The sequence below is a fragment of the Aptenodytes patagonicus genome, chromosome 1 (assembly GCF_965638725.1).
Source record: "Aptenodytes patagonicus chromosome 1, bAptPat1.pri.cur, whole genome shotgun sequence".
Classification (NCBI taxonomy): Eukaryota; Metazoa; Chordata; class Aves; order Sphenisciformes; family Spheniscidae; genus Aptenodytes; species Aptenodytes patagonicus.
Genome location: NC_134949.1, coordinates 76334993 through 76352943, shown reverse-complemented (window position 1 = coordinate 76352943; position 17951 = coordinate 76334993). Strand labels below are relative to the sequence as shown.

Below are 17951 nucleotides of genomic sequence, written 5' to 3'. Positions count from 1 at the left end.
CACAGGTCTTATTTCTCCAGTGATTACTCTTATCCTAAAATAAATTAGTCTTCATTTTCTGAGCCCTTACAGCTCCTCCTCATCTCTTTCTCTGATCTACAGTCTCAGCTGCCACCACGCATTTTCTAGTATTGCCAAGTCACATTTCCATGCTGTTCTTTGGCATTATACACAATTACACATAACATTTGAGCAGGTCTTTGTAAATTTCCATAGATTCAACTTATTAGCTGCCCTTTCCATAAGGCACAGAATTACTGTTAGAGCATCAAGACTATTTTGTTACCACATTGCATTCTTGTGCTCTCTACATTCTTCTGATGCAAAGTTTTTTCTGGATTTTTGTTTGTTCAGGTTTTTTTTGTTTGTTTGTTTTAAATCAGGACCATATTTCTGTCGTGTGTTTTTGTACAATGCTAGTGCAATGTAGCTGCTCTCACAGTGCCTGGGATTCCTTGTAACACCACAAACCGTGATCCGAGAAGAGAAAGCCAGGATTAAGCTGTACTGGTCAGTCTGCATTACATACACGAGATTCCTAAATCTAATTCCAGAATCAGAAGCCTAGCAAACAGATACTGCAATCCCTTTACATCTAGAAGCTTTTAACTTTCTACAAAATACATTTACATGGAAACAGTTACCTGATTAATAGCTCCCAACATCTCTGCTCTACTGGCAACTCGGGCTGCATACTGGCTAAGGAACTGCAAGCTTTTCTGCAACTTCTTAATAATCTCTTGCGCTTGGTTATCTTCTTCACACAAAGGAGCTAAAGCCTAAGAGGCATATTGGTAGGAAAAGCAGTGTGAGCTGTTAGTAGTAAAAGAAGGCTGAACCCAGCTGATGACAGTGAGGGGTTGTGTTCATGCCCACACAGTCAAAAGATCAACATCCAACATCCTCAATCAGTGTAACTTGATGCAGACCTCCAGCGGGCAGAGACTTGTGTTTACCTAGCATAAAAATCAGCTGAAGACAAGGGTTCTTGCCAGGCAACAGAAAAATTCCCCACTGCCTGAGTGCACAATACACTCAGATGAAGGTTACCCCTCAAATGCCAAGTCTCATATTTCAACTGCACCACTTAAGAACTTTGTTCAGATTTGCTTATAACGTATTACACGCACACGCGCATCCTAAGAGCAGACGTATTGAGAGAGAAACTTTCACAACCGTTCATCCCATCCAACCTACCAGCCTTGGCCAATACTAACCTCTAACATCTTTAGAGCATTTGTGATCTCCTTTTTCAAGTTTTCTTCAGCCAAGTCTCGGGACCTTTCTTCAAGCCTCACTCTCTTGTCCAAGGTAAACAAGTCACATTTAAAACCTAAAGACAACCTCAGAAATTCAGCCTGTTGTGGGAGAGGGAAAGATTTCAGAATAATCCAAGTGATGCAGAAGCTTTTAAAGTAGATTTGGATACTGACATGACATTTGGGACTATACCCCACGAACAAAGTTACAGGAGAGATACAGAAGAGAAAGCAAACACGGCCCACTGCCACAAAGCCAGTCTTCCTCATGTGTAGCGATGGGGGAAATTATCTGCCACCGGAACAGGTGATATCCTGGCAGCACGCAGTGTGCCATCTGCGTCTTTTGACAAAACTCTCTTAAATCAGCACATTCTGCCTGGGAGGAGGTCACAGCTATGCTCCTTCAAGCTTGCAAACAAATGTTTTAATAGTAACAAATCTTTTGTTCGGTTTTACAGATGGCCACCTTTTCCCATCCCATCCCTTCCAAAATTTCCATTGGGCTTGGAAAGACAGATTTCAGAAGCCTACCTATACATCCAGCTTAAGCTACTCAACATCATTCTTTTATATAGGACGAGATATTAATCAGGGCTTATCGACAAGATCTTTCTGTTGTCTGAGATACTTAAGGATACAAGCAGTCGAGACTTACCTCCACTTCTTTCTCATTAGGAGAGTCACTGTAGGATAAGAAGAAGCTATCATGTAACAGGCTGCAGCTTTAAGTTCATACCTGCAGGTGATCATTGAAAGTCAAAACACTTACGGCTCATTTTGCTTTGTTTTATCTGCTTTAATGCCACCTGCAGTGGGTGAACTCCCTGAGAAGAGAGGAGAAAAGTTCTCAGACAAAAGTGAAAGAACAGCCTCCCCAAAACAGCTTGTGAAAGTCTTTTAAGCTCCAACAGAAGCCACTGTTAAAGATTTCCAGTGTTAAGCTCTTGCCAGTGAAAACAATCTGTGTACCTCAGAGTACATTAGGGTTAGTGTCAGTAAGACAGCACAGCACTGTCACTTGTACAAAGCCCCAAGAGTTAGTTAGTTAGCTGGCTTCAACTGGCATTTAATTAGTACAGGAATGGTTAATTATAGGTTTTGGTTTAAGTCCCCAGCCCGTAGGTTCAGGATGTTACATCACTAACTTTTAGTGAAGTCCAAAGGCAAAAGGTGAGGTGATGAGAAGAGTAGAGATGTCTAAGCACAGTTCAGTAGAAACATCATCCTGCTTATCTATATCTTATTGCCCCAAGCTCTAGCTAGCATAGAGGATGCTGCTTTACAAATCTTTGGGGAGAGCAGGCGTGCCAAAACTGTTTCAAATATCCCAAGTCCTTTGCAACTCCTAAGAAATTTTCCCTCCTGTCTAGAGGAAGATGGAGCTGGTTAGATCAGTATCTGTAGAAATCAGGGAAGCGGGTTTTGCATTATAACATTTTCCTTCTCTCCACTGCTAATCCATTTTGATCTCTAACTGCAGCTACTATTCCTTAAAACAAAACCCTCTCATAATAATTGCTGTAGGGCAGGCAGCTCTCTGCACCTCTTTACACAGGTCTTGACACAAGTGACCAAAGCATGCACTCCAGTGAGTTAGACGAATGCGTTTAGCAAAAGCCTCTTACCTTTCCTACTGGGAACCACAGCTGGTGCTTCCTCACTCTGCTCTTTATTATTTTTCTTTTCCTGGTCCACCTCCTAAAGGCATATCAGAGAGTAGTTATAGCACGGGAACAGCCACACCACCACTGGAGGGGCCTGTCCCCTCCTGCAGTGTTTTTCTTTGTCACTGCTCAGCCAAAGCAGTTCTGTTTCACTGTCACTAGGACTCTTACCAGGTCTTGCTTTAAAATGTTTTGAAATGCGGTTTTGTGTTCTTTCATCATGGGGCAGAATTCCTTCTCGGTCAGACCCGCTCCTGTGGAGAAACATTCCCAAAACCAAGTGTAACAATAAAGACAAAACAAGCCTCCAACACCCAGTGTACTAGCCGTGGACCAACATGGTTAAGAGAAACTGCAGCAAGTGTCAAGAGAGGGCATTAAGAAGGAGAGGCAGCAGCAGAGAACACTATAAAGACATAAAGGAAGAAGTGTGATGATAATTATGTTTGGCTTGGAAAAAATCCCAGTAAGAAGTGTTACATGTCTACATGTGAGAATATGACTCCTGGTTGTAGTTGCAAGACTTATTGGATAAATGAATTTCATTATTTTTCTACCAGCATGGGGTTTTTTTGTTTGTTTGCTGTTTAAAGAGACAGTTTAGAATTAATTTTTATTTGGAATTCTATGAGCACAGGAGTATGTAAAAAGAATCCCATGCACAAACTAACAGGAGAAGCGATGAGTATTTGCAATTCTCTTCTTTCATGTTATGGGATATCAGATGAAGTCAAGAAATAGATGTTGCTTCAGCTGCCGTAACAGAGGAGCTTGAGCACAACCAGGTCATGAGTTGCATACGGTTGTGGTATTTCAGGTGTCCATAAGCTTCAGACATAGTCTGACACGTAGACTGTCCTTTGTACCTAAAAACTGGACTAGCAGGGTGCTGATAGAGCCAACAAAATAACTCTTTCCCAGAAGATGAGTGGTGATGAACTGATAAGCTCAGGAACTGATTATGCCAGTTCAAATGCAACACAAACTTTCAAGTGCCGCAATTTAGAAAAGCTTTAAAGCAGGCAAAAATAACCTCCAGGAAGACAGCTATTAAAAAGGATTTAAAAAGGAAAATATTTAAGAAACTGAAGAAAGTCTGAAAGTCACACTAGTTTCTTGTGTAGCAGTAACTCTGGTAGCTATTTATACCTTTTAGAACATGTAGAAGGTTTTTTTTTCTTTTCTGTTTATGTAGTCATACACAGTCACCCACGCAGATGCAAGCCAAAGAAATGGCACAGGAAAAAAAAAACCAAACCCACATACCTTCAGGTTTGAAGTGCTTTCTCTTTTCATCCTTCACATGAACAACCACCTCTACTTAGCACTGCCTTTTGTCCCTGCTGATTTTTGCAGGGATCCGACCTGGCTGCCAAGCACCTTTAGAAGACATTGTGTGGTACTCGCAAAAACCACAAGTGGAGATTCATCAGTGTCTCCGTTCTAATACTAGAAACACTTTCTATTCAGAGATGTACAACAGGCAGCAGGATTCTCAGACTTTAAAGCTACTTGGACTCTTTCTGATCTGTTTTGTGTATCTGTTTCCTCCCTGCCAAAGGCACCTAGACCACATATGAAAATTAACAGTGGAGGCAAATTAGTAGAAAGAAGATACGTTTAAGTGAGGGGACTGAATTAGATTTCAGGAAGATAGTTCTAAAGAAAGAAAACCAAACAAGAAATGATGACAAGAAGTCTTATATTTAGGTAAAGGTTAAAAAATGGTTACAAGCAAGCATGCGCACGTATTCTGTGCTGCTTATTCAAATCAGCTTTTTTTAAAAATAGCTTAAACACACTGTGTACGCATACTCCAGTTTTGTTTTGCTTTTAGTTTTTAACATGGAGGAAGCACCAGCAGATCTGGTAAGAATAATTCTCCTGGGTGTTTATGGCTATAGCAAGAGACAGAACCATACACAAAGGCCTCTATCCTCGTTGCTCTTCTTGACCCATCCCAGCTTGTACAATGAGCATCAGTTTTGAAAGAGAGGAAAGCGTTATTTAGTCTAACTGTGTCACTAAACTTTTTAAAGCCGTGAAAACATTCTCTCTCTCTCCTCCCAAAATTGCCTGGGGTTTAGCACCCACACAATGTTTTGCCAGCTGAGCAAGCATCAAGATTTCACTAAATTATTTCATGTTTACCTCCTGCAGTGCTGTAGGCTACCGGCCTCCTGCAAGTAGGTGAAGCCTTATTCCTACTCAGAGTTTCAGGGAGGGTTGAGAGCACTCACAGGCAAAAGTATGTTGAACAACAGAAAAATCACAAGTTGTCATTAAGTTATTTTTCTTACTCAGCTTCCTCACTTCAAAGATGTGCTGGAAGCAAGCTGTTTCCTTGCTGCATGAATGCCAGCGCGCTGCAGCAGTTACTGTACCTGATACAGGACCAGACGGATCCTTATCGTTGTTTTTGTCCGTTGCTACGGAAGTTGGCACATCTTCCTCTTTTTCACATGAGCACTTGGGTGATTTGTCCTCCATAACAAGGCAGCCTGTAAATTCAGGCAACAGAAGACAGAGCTCTTACTGTTCAGTAAGTGCGCAGACTTGAGCATAACTGTTTTCAAGACTTTCAGTGCAAAAAGTTCACACATCTGTGCCCCAAATTAAGGGCTTACCCGTTACTGGTGCAGTGCTTTCCAAAGAGGATGCGAGAACTTCTTGGGGTGAAGTTAAGCGATCACTGCCAAAATAAAATTCTTTCAGATACTCATCCATATTATACAATCTTGATAAAGGCTTTTAAAAGCTTGCACAAACCCTGACCTGGATGGGATCAGACTGGCTGGTAGTGTTGGCTCTGCACAGTCAATCTGAATGGAAAGAGAGAAGGATTAGTATCAGGGAAAGGGTTGCCATGCGAGTAGAAAACTTGTATATCAAAGTTTTAATAATTCCCCCAGCTGTGCCCGAGTTATTTCAGCAGTGAAGAACTAGATGGTAAGTGCACGCAGATTCATCTGCTAGTCTAAAGCCACCCATACATATAGTACATAACTTAGCATCTTATCATCATTAGGAGTAATAACTATGTTTCTGCAGAAATCTCATCTCAGGAATATCATACTTAGGGATGTATTTTGGTTCCTGACTTCATGTTTTGCTTCTAACGCACATTTTCAAATGACCGACCCACGTGTTACCACACCACTGTTCCATCTTAATGCTGTGCATCAAGATATATCCATTTTCAAGGTCTTGACCTCAGACCCCACAAGTGAGGTGCACAGAGCTTCACTCAGCTATAGATGACAGACTTGTTTAGGTAAAAAAAGCGTTACTATTAACAGCTCGACCGAGCAGATGATTCGGAACACAGAAAACTTGCATGTTGCGTTGTACATTTTAGCATGTGTCTTTGAATGACGCTAGTTTTCGATATTATAATTAACAATTACACCTAGCCAGTTCAGAAGGCTTCAGGCCTCCTCCTTTGTATGCAAAGAGCAGAGAGGAATTCAGCAGTTAAAGGCTGGTACGTAGTTTTGCTCATGTTCCTTTAGTCGCTACAGAGCGGTTCCGGACCCGAGTCTTATCACAGAGAGAAACCAACATCCTCTTAAGTCTTTTAATATGACAAGGGAGATATACTGAACGGGAAATATCCCTCTTCCTCATTTCACCCTGGATAACTCCAGCTTGCTTATTCAATTGATAGACTGGTCTCTCTTTATGGGTGAAAATACAGGGTGAAACAGAGGTTTAAAGGGTTAAGTCAGCAATGACTTGTGATGAACTCCACCCACTGCTGAAGAGGAGCGCTGAATACACACACACACCCCCAACCTATCTCTAAGCAGAGAAGGTATGAGACTAGCCACCTTTGGGTAGCTCCCTACGTATCAAGTGTCCAAGAACACTACTGAAGTCAGGGGGGACACAACAGAAAAACCATATCAGCAAGCGATCATCTATGTTCTGGTGTCTTCCCTTCCCCCTCAAACATCCTCAAAGGACCCAGGAAACTCAGCAAAGTTGAAAAGGAGGTGACCAAGGCCCCCCGGTCACTCCTGAGAGCAGCTGGCTGCTCCCAGCATCAGCAAGTGCCTTCTTTCTCCTCTCCACTCCTCCACCCATCAGAGCTTGACTGCACTCACAGAGCCTTGCCCCAGCCAGCTGGATGTTTCCTCTAATGCAAATCCAGGCTATTTTTATTCTTATTTGAATTCTCTATTAAGCTTAAGGAAGTACAGCATTGTATTTGCCTTGTTCAAGCCATTAGGTCTACAGGAGTATTGGAGAAGGAGAAGGTGAGAATAAATAGCATGTTGGAATGAAAACAAAAGAAATCTAAAGCGCTTTTAAAACAAACACCCCCCCCCACACACACCCCCTCCAACCAAACAAAAAACCTTGCATCACCTGGAACTGACTAAAGCAATACATTATTCTGCATGCCCTCTCCCTCCCCAGGTAATCACACAGTCAGTGGTTTCTGCTTGCAATGAAGGAAAATCCTCAATTCAGTTTTTAAAACCCCATGCTGGCTATTAGGATTGTGAGCTGCCATGGATTGCGTAGGGTACACTTCAAGAGAAAGCAACAACAACAAAACCCCACATTCTAGATTTCCTAATAAAAATCTGTTTCCACAGGGCATTAGAGAATGGTTCTTCTTCCTAATAAAAGGATTGTGTCAAAGAAGATCCTGCAGTACGATCCTAATTACTTTTTCCCCTTCCATCCCTTCGATTAGCATAATAATCCAAGGATAATCCATAGTAATCCAATCTATCACAGCAGACAAGTTCTGGCCACAGTCGTGCGTAACTCCTCCCAAACAAGCATTAACATTTGAAAGGCCTATCATCTGGCTTTTAGACTGTGATACAACTTTTATATTCATAAAATATAAAAATATATTTGTAGAAAAACATACAAAACAAGTATAAAAAGCCTAAGCTTCATCTGGCTCTCACAAGAGCTCCTTTATTAAATAGCCCCTAAACTCCTATGGTGACAACGCTTTGACAAAATAATTTGAGTTACTTACATGCTGAAGGGCTCGATTTGCTCAAACGCATCTGCAACCACAGTGTATTAAAAAAAAAAACCCCACACCACTAGGGAGACTTTTCCTATTAAACAAGGTTATTCAAATATTGCTGCACGTCATAGTTTTTAGAATAGATACTGGACACAGCCTGTTTGCCTTTTCACAGGGGCAAGCTTTAATATTTTAATTTTCCCCCTCTAGAATATTCACATGGAAAGTTTATATAAAAAAAGGCAAAAATGGAAAATGACATTTCTGAGCCCAGCTGGAATTACAGAAAGTTTGAAAGCAATGAAGGACAACTTTGCAAGGCTGTGACTTTCCAGAAGGACTGGGTAAAGCAAGAGCCCTTAAGATTATCCTCTTTAAGGTAGCTTAAGTAGTAGCAGCCCAAGCTAGGAGTTCCACACCTGCTCTACCCCAACCGAGCAGTGTGCCGAAACCACAGGCAGTCTCCATCACTCTTACTTTTTACCCTCACTGCACTTTCTGCTTTGATCTGCCACTACAACCGGACAACTGCTGCACTTGAAGGTACCACACACCAGCTAGTGTAGGTCTGAGGTTGCCTGCTCATTAGTCTTGCAAAGGTTATTTCCAGGTTCACAGAAACCACTGACCGATATTATTCCATCATCACCACCACCAATGCCAATACTGGAGTCTGTAAAGCTAATTAGAAACCCCGTGTGGCAGGGCTGAGGTCTAGATTTCAATAGTGAGTATTGTGGCACTGAGCACAGAGCACAACTAGGTGTGCTGAGCTGCAGCTCATCTTGCTGTTGCCACGAGAAAGCCGACTGACAGCTCAAAACTGTAGATGCAGGATTCAATACAGCAGTGAAAGCATATCTGAGCACATCAGCTGAAGGAAAGTTTTCATACAGCAAAGAAGTCATTTTTCAGCTGTTACGTGGTAGCCGCGGGAGAAAGTGCAGAGAAAGACAGCATTCACAACTAAAACATCCTGTGGCTTCTTGCAGGTGGATAAAGAGAATGAAATCACTCAGACTTCCCTGGCAGAATTGAGTATTCCTGCAGAAACAGCACTCTTTCAAGCCTTGAAACCGTGTTTAAAATACAGCTAAAAGCATGACCCAGATGCACTTGAACATCAAGACATTTAGGTCTATAACTACAGTATTCCAGAAACGTGCCCAAATAGAAGGGACTACCCCACACAGAACAAGATGTCACAGCACCCTGCTGACTGATGCCAGCTTCATTCACCTTGGAGCAGTGCTGATTTATGGCTGCTCAATCTGGATCCGAGTAAGGCAGTAAATGCTTGAACCCATTCAAAACCAGATCTCGGGCATCAGAGACAGCACTCACCTCCGTAAGTGAAGAGTCCATCATTGTAATGGAAACAGGAAGGTCTGCATCAGTATAGTTACCAGCAGAGCATATTTTCCACCTGGCAATACACATTTTATTTGCATATTGCCCAAACAACAGTGAGATATATTGCCCATTTTCCTTAACCACATAACAACTGAAGTCACCGCTATCTGTATAGTCAGACAGCTGGTCTCTCGGAGAAAGACAAATTCATCACTACCATCAATCCCTCCTCCCCCGAACAGCAACAACCACCACCAGTCCTTCTCCCAACCTCCTCCACACTGCACAGCTCTGCAGAAAACCAGTGGCAAAAGCTTCAAGAGCTGCTGAGTCTTTTGCTGCAGACTGCCTGCCTCTGCATCTTCAGGAACACCCTTATCTTTTAAAATATTCACTGACAACGGTTAGCTAGCTTTCATAATCTTAAGCAGTTCTTTAAAATAGAGATTGAACTAAGGAGGCAGCTTGATAAGCAAAGACCTCAGAACTCCTGCTCTACACTCTGCAAGAAAAATGTGACTCCTCAAAGCCAATAGGATTTTGGCCACTAAATGGGAGTGTCAGTTGTGAGTTAAATACTGGAAATAGACACAAGAATGCCTACATCATGCCTCAGTTCTCCAGCATGAAAGGGAAACACCGTCACTGTATTTGGCTGGTGGTCATACCAACAGTTTCAGTAAAAAGTTTTAATACTATGTTTGTGAATAGAAGTGTTACCCCATAACACCATTAGCTGACCACCGAGTCTCCAGTGTTTCCTGTAAGAGATGCTCTGCTGTTGAACTCAGCACGTGCTGGGGATACAGCTTTCCCTTGGAACCTGCTAGGTCCCGTGGACTCTTCTGCCCTTCACCGCAAAGAGGTTATTCTGCCATCTTACTTGCACCCCACTGACGTCACATCTGAAGCAGACACGTGTCCCAGATCGCAGCTTTCAAACGTGCAGCTGCCAGAGCTCTGTCTACAAGGCCAATCCCAGCCGTGCACAGGAAAGTTATTTGGGCATGAGGTTTCCAAGGTCAGAGCATCTGTTAAGAGAGACAAGTGTGAAGAGTGGCGGTCATTGGCAAAGTTGGATTTAGTCACATGTCAATTTTTGACTAACTAAAATAATCAAGAAGCAGACCAACCAAATACGGATGTATAATAAGGCAGCTTCCATCGTGTATGAAAGGGTTAGTTTGCGGCCTTAACATATTTTGTAGATGGAGAGTGTGCAGCACCTGGGGATGGGGATTTTCCATCAGTCAGGTTATAGAAACTTCCACGTAGGACAGCTTTGTTTGTAGTGAATTGTTTTGTGTGGCAGAGAATGCTGGGAAATAGATCTTCTTTGTTGTATCAATACTTGATCAGTGCAAGCCGAGAATACCTGCCTTATTTGTGGCTGGATAGTGATATTACAGCAAGCTGCAAGAACACTCCGAGCTGACCCACTGAAACAGCCCTTTCAGAGCAGCAGAGCGCTCTTATAAGGAACATGTGCAGTCAAGCAAGATCTTCTTCCATTTCCCCCAGTATGGCGTAGAATTACATTTGAGCATTTTATAGTGTGTGTGAGAAGAGACTCTGTGTTGTACCAGCTTACTGCTGGAAGAAATGCTTTGTCTATAAAAGCCCAAATGCGCTCTACAGTTCTGCGGCCCTCCGATGCGTATCTGTCCGTGGTTGCTTTTAATACTCATAAGGCTTGAGAGTTGCAGAAAAGTATGAACACCTTATTAATGCAGGAGAAATCAACAAATACAATTATTTGATCCTCAGTAGCTATGTTACCCGTTCATGTTTTTAAACCGGGACTGACCTCAGCTCAGTAGCAAAGCAGCAGGACATGGCTTGCTATCTCAGTGTGTGCCAGTCAGAGTGAATGGGAAGAACATAACTCAAGCCCTCTTGATCCAGACTGGCAAGTATCTTGCCAGGAATATACTTGGATGTATGATTTATACCAATGGTTCCTTAAGCTTTCGGGGACTCCTGCTAGGCTGACAGACAGCCACCTTTTCCAGCCTTTCATCGCAAGCATTATAACCATGGTTCAGCCTCATGGATTACATGCTAAAGCCAACAATAGATTTTCCACACTTTACCAGCACATTTAGCACCATTGATGCTGTTCTATCAACTCTTCCTATATTTCAGGAGAGACACAGAAAAATGGCCATCACCAGGTCTTACCTAGCAGAGGTGTACTACGCCAGTATGAAATATCTGAAGGCAGTGTCCTAGGAAGTTCAGTGCACAAGGTGGATCCTTCACTCCACAGTCGTTTAGAGCAACGGAGATACTAATTGAAAAATAGAAAGTGCTGCTGTTGTTCAATCACACTGAATACATTAATGCCACCAACTCCCCACACACACGCAGTTGCATCTGCATAATGTAATACTAACAATTATACAAATACATCATCTGTTGCTTTTTAGTCTAGAAAAGCTCATATCCTTAATGGGCGGAACAGATACAGGAAGAGGTAGAGTAATTCAACTTTACATTTGCAACAGACGTGTTGGTTCAAGCTAGGTCTGGAACTAGATACTACAAAACCGGGCAAGATAAGCAGGACAGGAGAACTAAAAAAAAAAACCACCACCAAAACAACAAAACACATGAAAGACAAAACAAACAAAAAATAAATTGAAAAAAAAAAAAAATCCCCTTTCAGCCAAGCCAAGCTAACTGGACAGACTGAGAAGGGGAACGTTCACCCAGTGTCCAGCACCTGCTAAACAGGTCAGATTTCCCTCAGCAGGAGCAGGAGGGCAGCTCCAGCTCGGCTGCATGGAGACAAAGCACTGCCCCCACCATCCCCTGCATGCACACCAGTTGCTTGCTGGTTACAGCTGAAGAGGGGTCAATCTGAAGATGGCTAGAGGAAACTTCTGAAGCAACACGTACACAGCTGCTTTTGACCTAATGTTTCTAAAGTGATGAAAAATAAATTGGAAGATGTAGCCCCATCTTCAGCCTCTGATCCTTCTCAAAATGCAATTTATCAAACACCTGTATTTTGTCACAGTGACTGTTCAGAAGCAATAGGAAACTGGTTTTGCAATAAGGTTTTGAATATACTTTTGTATATGTATACATGTGCATGCATAGATACGTAAATATGTATCTCAAATTATTTTTATTGAATGTTTAACTTGCCAAAGTTTATCACAAGGAAAAGTTGTTTATTTCCTTCAGGTCATGAAAAAAAAAAATAAGAACAAACAAAACTAGTGTCACATTTTAACAGGCTCAGCAATGGTCACAGCAAGCACACTCACCTTCCCTTTTACCGTCTCAGCTGTTGTGGGCAGCAGACTGTAGTCAGATTCTAACTCTGCACAGCACTGTTGCAATAGAGAAATAGTTTAAGGCAGGCAGACGTAGAAGAAAGAAAAAAAAAAGGTAAAAAAGAGAAGGAACACTACTACTGATTATGAACAAAATGGAATTTTATCTTTCTAATTGAACTATTTTCAGCTATCAGGAAGACTATGCAGTTGTTTCCCCTTGCTACTTTCAACCTTTAATTCTGCAGACCTTTATGCACAAATACAAGTTTTATTCTCATGCAGCTGGTCCACAGTTTTGATTCTGCTCCTCTGATGCCCCTGTTACAGCCTAGGATACATTTTAGGATCTTCTGTTTCTTGTTATTCTATGTTAAAACCAGACCGTTCAGACCCTGAGCTATAGCGTTCTTTACTAGAGCCAGTTGGGAAAAAAAAAAGCCTTCCCACAATATCGCCCCCTCCACCCCCTTCCAAACTTGAGGGAAGTATTTTTATTCAAAGCAAAGCACTCCAGAGTTATGTAATTTCCAACATATTTCCACAGAGGGGCACAAAGGTAATAACTGTTTCACTGCCTATTCTAATGTCTGGATACCGAAAAATATTTTATAACAAGATTTTAAACATTTATTTTCAAGACTGTCTGCAGAAGAGAGGGCTGATCACACCAATGCATCAGGGAAAGCTTCCCTCAGCCCCATTTGATATGATCACCGACAATGGTTTACAGCCAAGACCAACACCACACCTGTAAGTTCTGGCCCATTTTTTCCCAAAGGCTGAAGAAGGAAAATAATAACGTGCAGATCAGTACATACAGTTTACTGCCTCCACAGTTACGTACGTTAGAAAGAAAGAAACCAGATGCTGCCAAATTACTTGCAGTTCATCTGAGCTGTAGATGTCCTTCCACCAGAGCACCTCCTGTGCAAGCCTACCTTTTCTTCTCCCACCAAACAAGTGTCATACCTGACACAGCAATTCACAGAGTCGCCTTTGAAGCAGTTCCCATCTCAGTGCATTAGCAGTTGCTATGAAGACACATTTACAAGTCTTACAGGGTTCCTTATAATTTGATAACAAGTAGTCAGATGTTATAGTGTCTTTAAACCTGCCTATCACAGGGAGACAGTCCTGAAGGGCACTGTATCAGAAATAGTGTGGCCAGCAGGAGCAGGGAAGTGATCGTGCCCCTCTACTCGGTGCTGGTGAGGCCGCACCTCGAATACTGTGTTCAGTTTTGGGCCCCTCACTACAAGAAGGACGTTGAGGTGCTGGAGCGTGTCCAGAGAAGGGCAACGAAGCTGGTGAAGGGTCTGGAGCACGAGTCTTATGAGGAGCGGCTGAGGGAACTGGGACTGTTTAGCGTGGAGAAGAGGAGGCTCAGGGGAGACCTTATCGCGCTCTACAACTACCTGAAAGGAGGTTGTAGCGAGGTGGGTGTCAGTCTCTTTTCCCAAGTAACAAGCGATAGGACGAGAGGAAATGGCCTCAAGTTGTGCCAGGAGAGATTTAGATTGGACGTGAGGAAAGATGTCTTTACTGAAAGAGTGGTGAAACATTGGAACAGGCTGCCCAGGGAAGTGGTTGAGTCCCCATCCCTGGAGGTATTTAAAAGACGTGTAGCTGAGGCGCTTAGGGACATGGTTTAGTGGGCATGGTGGTGTTGGGTTGACGGTTGGACTCGATGATCATTAAGGTTTTCCAACCTTAATGATTCTATGATCACAAACCCATTGTACTTTCCTTTAGTCTAGTTATACCTACAACAGTTTTTCATAGGAAAGAAAACTTTAAAAGTGCATTTTGTTTTGAGAGTTCCACCCTACAGAAAACACTGGGCACTTTTTTTTCTTCCCTGTGGTTACCTTGCCCCATGCTATGAAGGGGGGGCAATGCTTCCCCACATCATCAGCATTAAGGTGCCACAGTTTCCTGTGGAAATGGATGACTCCATTACGACTTACTGGAAGAGAACCTTCTGTCCTTCCAATCTGATATCCTGCACAGAAGTTTTAAAGTCGATGGGCTTTATGTTATACTTAGAAACATTCTTTCTTGGTAATGCCAGGGCCTGCCTCTGATGACTTCTACCTTGATATAAGTCTATCATAGCTTTTATACCACAGCTAATAATGGGTGGGGTTGGTGGTGAAAGGAGATTTCATTAGCACTGTCGCTTCAGTGCCCAAGCAAAAATTGAAGGCAGCTCTCAGTAGCTTGTTCAGCTTTTTCACTGGATGAGGGCTGTAGCTATTAGTGGCAAGGCACGATTAGACATCTGAAACATAAAAGGAGCTGTGCCAGGCTGACTTAGGTTGAGTAGTAGCTTCCCTGGCCAACAGGTTCCCTAACTTCTCATCTCTTACCACGCAGGTGGGATGAAGTAGGGGAATGGAGTAGGTAGGTGCATGGGGAAGAGACCACAGCCCAGCCCTTCAGTCAGAAGGGGCGCTAGACCTGTCTGGCTTTCTGCAGGAACCAATATAAAGCATTGTCCTCCCCCACTCCCATCCTTGTTTGTCAGCCCTGTTCTTCATAACACTTTGCAACTTCTCTACACATCTACCAGTTTATTTCTATTTATCTACAGAAAGATTTCTGCAAACTACCTGGAGTCATTTAAAGCCAAAGTCTCAGCCATTTTCAGGGTGATGATGGTTTTTTGGGGGGGGTCTCTTTGGGTTTAATTTTTTTTTTTTTTCTTTTTTGAGTCACAGTGGCATCAGTCTCTTCCACGTCTAGGGTTCTCTCTCTTTTCATTTACTCTAGCTCACTTTGCAGAAGAGCTTTCTCTCTTCAGAGCTGGAAAATGACACACTATTTCCATTGTTATGCCTCTTGCTAAAAAACCAACGCCACAGTTTGAAGGAAGCAGTAAGCATGAAAGCAACATGAGTGCACACACATGTGAACAATGCCAAAATACTGGTCAGAAGTCAGCAAGCACAGCCTTGAAGCTGTTTCTGCCACATCAGTGCATAACAGTTGTGCCTTAGAGCCAAGGCTAAGGGTCCCATGTAATTTTTCCTACAAGACAAATCGTAGTTTCACATAAAGTTGTTTACAATGCACATATATGTTGAGCATCAGTCACATTGCCCTGGAAAATGCATGCCTGAGGCCAAACATTCAGTGGGCTTCAGTCAATTTTTTTTCCTATAAGGAAGTGATACGCACTCCAGAATTTGGAAAGAAAAAGCCACGTGTGCTGGAATCAAACCACTGCATTCTTTAATTGCCCAAGCTTTGGAGGTGTTGGCGTTAGCAAGTGAGCAAGAGGTAGTATGAAGTTTCCATGGTTCTGTAGCAAAAAGTTGCATGTGTACGATGCAACGACACGACTGCTTTCTACTAAAGAGAACAGCCTAATACCATGCAGTTATTCAAAAACACAAAGCAAATACAAGCAGCAAGCAGAATGCAGAACATAAAAATCCGGTCTATTTGGCGCAGGAAGCTTAAGAAAGAGGGATGACTTTGTTAGGAATAAAGTGGGCTATTCAGGTGTGGGAACAGCACCTTCAGTGCCAGTGTCACCCATGAAGTGGCTAACCCTACTAACCCTTCCTCCTAGGACTGGAGATTTTGTTAGCAGGTTCTGCAGCTTTGGTCCAGCCCAACACTCACTCATTGGGATCCCACCTGATTCTCAGCCCAGATGCCATGGCTGCAGATCTCTTAAAGGAGAAGGAAAAATAGACAGACAGAAAACCAAGAAACCCCCCAAAACCCCAAACTTCCACAGAGCATTTTACCGGATGACCTGCAGATCAGTCCTACTCCCCTTTGCCGTAACTAAACCATAAAGGATTTGCCCGTGCAAGAGTGAATGCTGGCACACTGCCAGTAGTTACTCACTTTTCTGGTCTTCCACCTTTTCTTGGAGCAACTGGCAAGTGCTTGTTAAAGCTGCATTCACATCCTTGAGTTTTTGCTGCTCAGAAATGGCTTCCTCTAACTTGCATTTCAAGGATGCAGCTTCCTCACAAGTAGAGTGAAAGGCTTCAACTTGATCCTCCGCCTAAGCACAAAACAATATTTAAGAAAAAAAGGGAATGAAAAAAAACCATAAAGCAGCCTGGCTAACACAAGGAGCCTCTACAGTTCATGTAAATGAAACCAAACTGCATCTGTTCTTTCTCAGGAAGCGATAAAGCTCCCTCTGAACTTCTGCATTTTTATGTTGGGGTGGACTGTGTATGGAAGCTATTTTTGGTGGGTTTTTTTCTCTTTTCTTTTTTTTTTTTTAAGCCACCACAAATATGCAATGCTGCCTCTTTCATCAGCAAACTGTTGTCACCACCCCCTCAAATTTTACTTCCTCTGATGGTTCCACTTTTGCAATGAGGCACTCCATTCTGAACACGCGATTTCCTTTCCCAAGAGCTGCGATGCATTGTACGTAGCCTTTTGCATCTGCTTGCTTGTTTCCTGCATAGAAGGAACTAGACTGTCCCTTACCTGTTTGCTGGCATCCTCAAGCTGCTTTGTAGCTTTTTGCAGCTCTAAACCAAGGGTTTCAGCCTGGCCAGCGATTTCTTCTTGTAACTGTTTGACAGTTTCTATCTCACGTTGCCTATGGGGTGAGAGAGCAGAAACCATAATCTGTTACTGACGTTTTAGAGCAGGCATGCCCAGGAGATGACACATGCTAGTTGTCGACACATGCATCAAGAACCACATTCAGCTGTTACATATTGCAGCTCCCCTGGACCCAGCACCAGGGACTTTGTTCTTGCTAAGCACAATTCAACCCAGTAAGCAAGACAAGGCTTTTCTATAGCAGCTCCAGAATTAGAAAGGGGATGGAGGTTTTCCCTGGTTTCTCCCCAGCTGAACAGTGCAATGGCTGTGCCAGCCTCAGCCAGCTGGGTACCATAGTGGAAGCTTGTGGAATATCCAGAGAACTCTCAAAGAGCAAGAGCTTAGTGCGGCAAACTTTTGCAATTTGATCAAAAGAATGCAATGTCTCATGGTTTGGGAGAAATAGTAATTGGATATAGAGTCAATCATTCTAGAAAAGATATCCTGGAGCTATTACTGCAGATACACAGCTTCATTGGATTAGTTTCCCAGTGTTTCAGAGGGTATTTCACTTGACAGCAAGCAGATGCCATCAGAACCAGTGCTAAAGATGATGGCTTTCAAGGAACCCCTTCTTTTCCACTGCAGAAACACTTTGCCTGTTTCTTCTCTAACTCACCTTAATTTTTTTTTCTTGTTGCTACCACCACAAACAATTTTGTTACAGAGAGGCAGCTTTAAGAAACCAAGCCATCAGTATTTTTATCAGCTCTCTTCAGAGTGAAGGGAGAGCATGTGGGAGGTCTACATTAACAAAGTTAAGTGGAAGATAAGTCAAGCAGAAGTGCAGTATGACTGCTCC

At 42.7% G+C, this 17951-nt stretch overlaps 1 protein-coding gene across 1 annotated transcript in view; it reads right to left on the bottom strand.

Annotated features, from left to right (window-relative positions):
- The window catches only part of IRAG2 (inositol 1,4,5-triphosphate receptor associated 2), a 43434-nt gene that overhangs the window by 4917 nt on the left and 20566 nt on the right, over positions 1-17951 (bottom strand). Inside the window, exons 18-33 of the mRNA XM_076343299.1 lie at positions 17027-17141; positions 16424-16586; positions 13532-13593; positions 12551-12616; positions 11457-11565; positions 10159-10306; positions 9267-9348; positions 5702-5748; positions 5554-5618; positions 5311-5427; positions 3098-3180; positions 2888-2960; positions 2032-2086; positions 1918-1945; positions 1218-1358; positions 645-779 (exon numbers count right to left, since the gene is read on the bottom strand). Coding sequence (XP_076199414.1) covers positions 645-779; positions 1218-1358; positions 1918-1945; positions 2032-2086; positions 2888-2960; positions 3098-3180; positions 5311-5427; positions 5554-5618; positions 5702-5748; positions 9267-9348; positions 10159-10306; positions 11457-11565; positions 12551-12616; positions 13532-13593; positions 16424-16586; positions 17027-17141 — 1489 coding nt within the window. The remainder of the gene's footprint in view (positions 1-644; positions 780-1217; positions 1359-1917; positions 1946-2031; positions 2087-2887; positions 2961-3097; positions 3181-5310; positions 5428-5553; positions 5619-5701; positions 5749-9266; positions 9349-10158; positions 10307-11456; positions 11566-12550; positions 12617-13531; positions 13594-16423; positions 16587-17026; positions 17142-17951) is intronic.